Source organism: Manacus vitellinus, unplaced genomic scaffold (genome assembly GCF_001715985.3).
Source record: "Manacus vitellinus isolate BGI_N305 unplaced genomic scaffold, ASM171598v3 scaffold_19_pilon, whole genome shotgun sequence".
In the NCBI taxonomy this organism is placed as follows: Eukaryota; Metazoa; Chordata; class Aves; order Passeriformes; family Pipridae; genus Manacus; species Manacus vitellinus.
The window spans coordinates 2248344-2256890 of NW_021939395.1; the positions used below are offsets into that span (position 1 = coordinate 2248344).

At 57.9% G+C, this 8547-nt stretch overlaps 1 protein-coding gene across 1 annotated transcript in view; it reads right to left on the minus strand.

The window, feature by feature from the left end:
• Nucleotides 1-1540: 1540 nt before the first annotated feature.
• Nucleotides 1541-8547, minus strand: part of PLP1 (proteolipid protein 1) — a 21934-nt gene continuing 14927 nt past the window's right edge. The window contains exons 2-7 of the mRNA XM_029959175.1: nt 6117-6360; nt 5503-5659; nt 4425-4593; nt 4136-4209; nt 3969-4034; nt 1541-3576 (exon numbers count right to left, since the gene is read on the minus strand). Of these exons, the coding sequence (XP_029815035.1) occupies nt 3505-3576; nt 3969-4034; nt 4136-4209; nt 4425-4593; nt 5503-5659; nt 6117-6360 (782 nt within the window). The 3' untranslated portion in view covers nt 1541-3504. The remainder of the gene's footprint in view (nt 3577-3968; nt 4035-4135; nt 4210-4424; nt 4594-5502; nt 5660-6116; nt 6361-8547) is intronic.

Below are 8547 nucleotides of genomic sequence, written 5' to 3' on the forward strand. Positions count from 1 at the left end.
GGGAATTCTCCTGATGGGCTTTACAGAGATGTGCTTTGGTACGAATCAGAGTTTATTTATTCCCTGTCTTTTCTCAGCCAGTTCCTGGAGGGCACTGCGTGCCCAGGAAAGGAGCTGTGAGGGCAGGACCCATGTGCCCGGGGGGGTGGCAGCCGGGCACAGCCAAGGGCACACCTGAGGAGGCTGCATGTGTCCTTCAGCCGCCGGACTCGCCCGGCACCCTGGCCATGCTTTCACACACCTCCTCGCACTGCTGTCCCCAGCCCTCACCACGGCCGGGGTGGGCACCAGTCTCCGCCAGGGGAAAGAGATGGTGTTTTGTTCCCCAGCTCGCTCCTGCCCAGTGGCTGATTGTGTACACACAGGGCCCTTTCAGCATGAGGAGAGGAGGGTGGTGGCATCTGGGAACGCCGGGAACAAAGGGCCCCGTTGATGCTGGCTGCAGCCCCACGGGTTTCTGTGAGCTGGGGCAAGGCTGAGGTGCAGGCACAGCTGTGCCACTGAGCTGGGGCAGCAGCAACCCATGAGCTAAACCTCTCCTGGCCAGGATGCATGGGAAACTGCTGCCTGCCTGCAGGGGGCTGAAGCCAAGGGAGAGAGGGAAGGGTGGGATTTGGGCTTGAGTCCCACTTAGGAAGAGCAGCGAAGGTCCTGGCCGTGGGTAAGGATCAGCCTGACAGCTCCCAGCCCACTCTGCTGCTCCTGGGCACACAGCCATGTGCCTGAAATCTGCCTTTCAGACAGACCTGCTGCAAACTGGAGTGGTCCAGGGGTCTTAGCGTGGGGCTGGGAGCATCCTTCTGTGGCCTCTCTCCCTGCACAGCTCCTGGAGAGAATTTCCAAGAGAAGCAACATCTGAATCAATAATTTTTGAGCAACTGCTGTGGAAACATGCACCTAAGAGCAGCATGTGTCTGATCGGGGCAGAAAGGCAGCAGCCATCCCACGCACCAGCACACTGTTAACAATCCTGCAGCAAGAGGCTGGACACATAGGGCCCCGTGACAGTCCAGTGTGCCCTTGTGCTTAACTAGGACCATCCCACTCCACACAAGACTCTCTACAAGTGAGGGAATTGCACACTCTCTGTGGCTCTGGACACGCTTGTCCCGAACATGTTGCAGCTTGAGCCGTGCAGGTTGATTTTGCTGTGGTTGTGCTGTAGCTGCTGTGTAAGGAGACATGACAGGGGCTGTCACCATGTGGGCTGAGTATTAAAGGGCAGCAGCACATCACCAAACACAATCAAGCAGCTGCTACAAGACACCAGATTTCCTCTGGGTGGCTGGAAGAGAAATAGAGGTTTTAAGGGCTCCCCAGCTGGGAACAAAGATTTTGAAGTCGGGGTTATGAACCTCATGACTGGAGCGAGTTGATTAACTCCTGAAGGGACTGCTGGCCAGCAGTGGGGCTGAAAAGTGCTGCTCCTCTGAGCCCTTCTCCTCTGCAGCCTCCCCTTCTCTGCTTGGTTTTTTTTTTTGGCTGTGGACAGGGCGGGGTTGGGAAAGCCAGCACAACAAACGGACAGGCAGACTTATACCTTGTTCAGAATGTTCTTAATTTTAATTTATTTTCTTTAATTTTTATAAAATACATCTTGTAAGATAAGTCTCTAAAAACTTGCTCCTTTTTATTGCTTGTTAACAAGTTGAAATTCTAGATCAGAAATGAAGGAAACACTTTCAGTCGATTAACTCTTTTTGCCCGTGTGTTTGTCTGTGTGTGTGTGTGCGTGTGTGTGTGCGTGTGTGGGGTCTGGGGCCAAGAGTGGGAAGGAGGATCTGGTTATTTTTTGTTAAATGGATATCAAATAAAACCCCAGCAAACCCCAAGAGAGATAGCGTTGATGTGAATTTCCAGATCTTGACTGGTTTCTCCCTACCCTGCCACCCCGTCCTGGCATCTCCCCCCTCCCCGTCCCATGTGCGTTGGTAGCCTGGCCAACCTATTTCAGCATTCCCGGCGGCAAGGATCCTTCAAATTCACTGCTCAGCAGATCTGCCTCTTTATCCTTGCCCCTGCTGAAACCAGCACTTAAAAAATATATCACAATAATACAGACACAGGAAAAAAAAAAAAAAAAATCCATGCAAGATGGAGCTACAGTCTGCCACTGAAAGTAGTTTCTCCAATAAATAAACACAAAGATTAGCATTAAAGAGAGGCAGGGAAGAGCAAATCAAAATACCAGTTGTTGGGGGAGGACTGGAAGCAGCATTTTGGCAGGTCTGGCTGGAGCCATGCTACCCAGCCAGAGGGCTTTCCTCCAGCTGGAGAACAGTCGTGGAGGAGAGGCCACCTCCACCAAACCCCTTGCCCTGCTGCCCCACTCCATGGGGAAAGACTGACCTGGCACCAGAAAGGATCTGGATTGCAGAGACTGGCTGTGTTTCTGCCCCAAACCACCACCTTTCCTTCCCTCCTCAATTTCTCCACAGGTTTCACCTGGAAGCAAGATGCCACCAGTCCCTCCCACCCTGGCAGTCACCAGACAGCTGTGCTGACTTGTAGGAAAAGAGAGTGAGGGGACGAAGGGGACAGAGCGAGGGACGGTTACATCTGACGTGGGTGAGAAGCAGAGGAAGCTCTCCGGCACAGTGGAGGTTAGAGAAGCAGACATCACCCCAGAGAAGAGCACCATTGTGAAGGGCCGAGAGCGTGCGGCGAGCGCGGCGCTGGCAGGGCAGGGCAGGGCAGGGCACGCGGTCCTGAGGGTTACCCCCTGCCTACGGAGGGATGGCTCTGGCTCTACACTCCCAGGGCTTGCTGCAGAGATGTCCCCTCTCAGTCAAACCTATTTGCTGCCTCTCTGCTGCCTGGAGGGTAAAGCCAAGAGTACCCCTTTGTCTACAGAGACACCAAACTCCTTTAGGCTTTAATAGGGGCAGCTGGGTTAGGGCTTTATCGGCATTGGGGTCAGCACTCTCTTCTCCACACTGGGAAGATCCTTGCCCTGAACTCCCTTTGCCTTGGCTGCAGCAGGCAATTTAGGTTAAATTCATCTCTCTCTGCTAAGGAAAAAAAAAAATCCTTCTCTTATTCTCCATCCATGGGTGGTGACAGCAGACAGCTCCAGGAGAGTCTCTAGCAATGGTACCAGGACTGGGCCAACTTCCTTTTCTCTCTGGGTAGCCTCTTGCTACTCACGGAGCAACCTACATGGATTTCTTCCTCCCAGGAGCATGAAGGCGTTTGCTCATCCCTAGGCAACAATCAGGACACTGGAGTAAGTCCCTCCTCTTCTCTGGCTGGTTTTGACGGGCTTGGCTCTAGAGCGAACCGGTTACGGATGAGCAAAGAGAGAAAAGTGCATGAAGAGGTGTCCATTGGTGGGAAGCTCTCCTTCCTGGTCACGCTCAGCACGATGGATGCGAGGGAGGAAGAGGAGGGGAGTCATCAGCGAAGGCAGAGTTAAGGCAGGAGACCTGGTGTCAGGTGGCTGCAGTGTTAAAGCCTCGGGGTTAGAGAAAAGAAGGGCGCTTGGTCTGTGCTCCGCCGCGCGGGCTAGAACTTGGTGCCTCGGCCCATCAGCTTGAGGACTGCGAAGTTGTAGGTGGCGGCGATGATGAAGGTGAGCTGTGGGTGGGAAGAGAGTGATCGAGGGGGCATCCCCCAGCCCCACACCCCAACAGGGCAGCGCCCTGCAGAGCCCCATGGCCCCACTGCACCATCAGGACACTGCAGTGTCCTTTCGCTGGCGTAAAGCGAGAGGAGAGCTGGGGAAAGGCAGGGGACTCAGTGCACTGGCAGCAGGACATCTCCCTGTAGCTCTCCTAAAGCCTCTCCAGATCCCCTCCAGCAGCCACCTCCACCTTCTTACGGCCTCAGTTCACCATCTGCACTTACGTGCCAGAAAATGACACGAGCACAGGCTCTGTCCCATCCATGCCCACCACCTCTGCTGTCCTTTGCCCCCACTTCCGTGCCAGGCGGATGAGAACGGCTGGGCAAGGGGAGCACTGACTCACCAGTGAGACCAGCGTGGCAGCTGCCCCCACAAAGGCTGCGATGAAGAGGTGGAAAGTCATCTGGAACTGCAAGGGAAGAGAGGAGTGAGCTCCCAGGGTCCCATGTGCTGCCTGGGCAGGCCAGGGGAACTGAGGGCAACACACATGGAACATCAGGAAGCACTTACCTCGCTGGTCTTGCAGATGGAGAGCAGGTTGGTGCCACACACCTTGCCAGGGAAAGCATTCCAGGGGAGGACACCTGGAGAGATGTGGGAGCCAGGTGAGCTGGGCACAGCTGTCAGCTGGCTTCCTTGCTCAGCTTCCCACAGCCACGTGTGTCATGCACACCCTGGTGTTTCAGGGCTCTTAAGCACTTGCCCTGCTTTATCCCAGCCTACTGTGCCTGGGTCCTCTCCTCCATCCCCTCTCCTCTGCCCTGAGCCCTGGCTCCTGGGTGGTGAACCCGGCACTCACCGTACATCCTGGCATCGGCACACAGGGTGCCAATGCTGGCCGTGGTCTTGGTGGGGTTGGCAATGGACTGGCAGGTGGTCCAAGTGTTAAAATAGATGTAGACGGGCACCGCAGAGCAGGCGAAGACCAGGAGCCAGATGATGGTCAGGACGTAGGTAATGCCCACAAACTGCAAGGGGCAGGACAAACCGGGGCAGAGCCGTGGTTACCGAGGGTCCAGGGACATGGACAGGGGAGCGCGAGGTTCCCCAGGCAGGGGAGGGTGTGGGGCAGGTGTGGGACTGCGATGCTGCTGCATCCAGCTCTGCCAAACCCAGCGTGTCCCCAGGCAGCCAGCACAGGGCAGCAGCCCCAGCCGGGAGCTCCTGTGGCTCACGGGGACTGTGCCAGTCCCGGATCCACGCCGCAACGTAGTGCTATGGGGGTGACCTAGCGGCAGCAGGTGCTGCCACTTTCGGTGGGGGGAGGGATAACCGTGGCCACGGCCAAGCAGGGTTTGGTCCCTGCGGGGGGGCAGCTGCAAAACTGCCTTGGCGTGTCAATGTAGCTCTCCTGCCCTCCCTCCATGGTGCCACCCCAACCAGCCCCCGAGGGAACCACAGCCATGCCCCTCTGCTCCCCCAGACCACAAGGTCCCTTTGCCAGCACTTTGTCATGGTTCCCAAGCTCAGTGGAGAGGATGATCTCAGGGGCACCAGGTGCCACAGAGCTTTGGGCTGCCAAGCACTGCAGCAGGGATGCTCATGGCTCTCCCTGCCAATGCTTCAGCATGAAGCGATTTGACTAAACGGGGCCATTTGGGCTGCTTTGGTCCCCAGGGGCCACGGCAGGCCTGGGGGAGGGCGACCGGGCTGCGCTTCCCTTTGGGATACCCCAAAACCCGGACGGCCCCAGTCTCCTGCCCTTTGGCCACGCCGAGCGTGGCGAACCCGCTGGGGCGCGCGAAGGGGTGTCAAACCCCGGTTAAGATCACCTTGTCAGGATGTCCTAGCCACTTTCCCAAACACTGACACACCCGCTGCCACGAGTGAGCTCGCTGGGGGCCTCGCGCTCCCCTCCCTTTCGGGCCCCCAGTTACCGTAGCGCTGAGGCCCTTGCCGCAGATGGTGGTCCTGTAGTCCCCAAAGATTTGCCGGACGGCGCCGGTAGTGTAGAAGCCTTCGGCCAGCAGCAGGGATCCATAGAGGAAGAAGAAGGAGGCTGTGCCATAGATGAAGTACTGAAAACCATGGATGCTGCCAGGGAGAGGAGTGGGCAGGGATGTTCAGGTGATGGAGAGCTCAGCCCTGCGTGGCCACCGTGACTTACCCCTCCCCACGCCGCCCCAGGGGGACCGAAACGGAGGATGGAGCTACAAGAGGAGCAAGCTGGGGCAAAGCTGTGGCGAGCAAGGCTGTGGGCTGCCACCAACTCCCTCATACCCTCCATACCTACCCAGTGCAGAGGTCCAGCTCTACCCAGGGCACCTAGCGAGGGTCAGATAAAAATGGCATGAAGTGAAAACAAGTGGCCACTGAACCCTGCCATGGAGCTGTGGCACCGGCACATGGCAAAGGCAGCCTGGGGTCTCCATGTCACTTGGTGACACCATTGCCCTGGCCAGCCCAGCAGGACACCCCGTGCTGGCGAAGAACAAGACAAAGACACGAGGGGCTCCGGTGTGAGGGAGATGCCCTGCAGCAGGGTACTTACATGTCGATGAGATACTCATAGTCCTGGAAGTTTTTGGAGAAGTAGGTCTCGATGAGCTGCTCAGTGCCTGTGAGGGCTTCGTGCCCACAGCCACAAAACAGCGCTACCCCAAAGAAGCACAAGCCAGTGGCAACCAGCGAAGCAAAGGGTGCCCCGATGAGACATCTGGCACAGCACTCCAGTAAACCTATGGAGAAAAGAAGGGATGTGGGACGAGACTGCCGGGATGAGGATTGCTTGGAGCCTACAGCTCAGGGGCAGGCAAGCTCAGGGGCAGAAGGGTGCCTGGCAGGAAGAGGGAAGCACATTAAAGGAAAGCCCAGAAATGATTCCTCATGGTGCTGGGGAGTTAAACCCAGCAGGTTCCCTGAGAGCTCTTTGAGTAGCACGCAGGAGCCCACCCAAGGGTGCCCGGGGATGGGGGTGATGGCAGCGTGGGGCTGTGAGGGGCCAAGGCGAGGCAGCCATGCTGACCTGTGAGAAATGAGATGGAAATAGAGCGTGATACAGCGTAATGCCAGTGGGACCTGGCAAACAAGCTGCTAATGGGCTCCCCACCACCGGCACAGCCCAGCGGCCATGCCAGCTGCCTGCAACGTTCTTTTGCCATCAGAGATGGAGGGGAGCCCAGCACCTCCACAGAGGCAAACCTCAGTGGAGATCCAGCAATGTGGCACAGTCTGGGACAGCCCAGCAGGAGCCAGCATGCACCCCGAGCTCTCCAGGATTCCAGGTGGCACACTGGGCTGCACTTGTCCCCTCGCCTGGCACCCTGCGGGCAGCCGGGGCTGCAGCAGCCCCTTTGTGTGGGCAGATGTGCTTATAGAGAGGAGCTGTGACAGTTCCCTGAATGACAGCACTTGTGTAATAGATTTAGTCCTCCAGGAGCTGTGTGTGGGGAGGGAAAGCGAGGACACATGCCAGCGTGCTGCTTGGATTGCCTAAATGTTGTTTTTCTTCAGCAGTGGGGCCATGGGCACCTGCTCCTCCTGCACATCAGGGCTCTAACGTGCAGGAGGGTTAGCTCAGATTCCCAGTGGGCTGGGTTTGGAGTGCTCAGCCAGCCACTGTCCTGCCTGCTTTGGGGACAGGCAGCCAGGTGGGTTTGCAGCCACTGGCTTCTGGGTCCAGAGCATCAGTTTGGCCTCAGCTAAGCTGGGACAACCTGCTGCCCTGGCTGTGTGCAGGGAAGCTGCTCCCCTTCCCCAAGATGTAGGCTCTGGCACCCCACTGCCCTGAGCACAGTGGCTGCCTGTGCACATCCCATCTGGCCATAGCATTTCTGCCTTGAATGCCAAGAAGGCACCCACGCCAAACCCACGCTCCCTCCACGAATCCCACAGTGCTTATCTCCTCCCTCAAAGGACAAGGAAGCCATGGGGTCCTGGCCAGCAGCGTTGTCCCCTCCCCACTGGGAGCAAGGTTGCGCAGTGGCACCGAGGACAATGGAGGATTGTCCTGGCACTGCCACCCCAGTGGCTGCCCCATGCCAAGAGCAAACAGGGAACAAAGGCAGCGCTATAGGGGAGTGCTGGGACCCCTCCCTCTTGTTTGCCTTGGATGAAGCAGCTCCAGGGGGGGCCCCACTCAGCCTGGCCAGAGCTGCTCCTAAACCTCTCTGGGACCCACAGGGACGGCCCTGTGCACCCAGCGGGGTGCTGGGCCAAGCCTGCCTTTCCTACTTTTATTTTTAGCCACCTGGGGAGTGGTATGGCAGGTGCCTGTGCTGGGGCACAGGGAACGGCTCCGTTCCCAGGAGACTACGAGTCCCGGGATGCAGCAGTGCCCGACAGGCTCTTGCCACAGCCCTTTGGGCTTTGGGAAGCTGCACTGGGGATGCCTAGGGAGGGCAAAGGAGGAGAGAAAGAGCCCTTGTGCCGCACAGTCCTGAGTCTTGTACACAGGCTCAGCTGCTGCCAGCACCAAACAATGTGCTGCAGGCAGGAGGAAGAGGCAGCGTGCCAGGAGCACAAGGCACCCCTGGGAACAGGGCAGCCCCAATGTCCCGGGGGTACCCTGGTGAGTATTAGCTCTGCTGTATCAGTAGGGAAACTGAGGCACAAGGAGTGTCTCCGTTTTCCCGAGGCTGCTGGCATACAAGTGGCACGAGCTGTGACAGGTCTCAGGGCCCTGCCTGGACCTCCCAGCTCCTGCCAACCCCCAGGCAGGACCTCTCATCTCTCCAACCCATGAGCTGAGGGCTTGGGTGGGACAAGCTGTGGGAATGGCATCTGCACCCACAGACAGCTCACGAGCACACGGGGGACAGAAAACTGCTTTGGGAAAGAAAGAAAACGCCATCCCTGCCACGCCAAGGCATCCCCCCTGAGCAGCTCCTATGGCCGGCATGGCCACACCGGGGTCACCAGGACCTCACTGGTGCCAGAGGAAAGTTTCAGAGGGCTTGGCTCAGGGATAGGGTCCCCAGGGG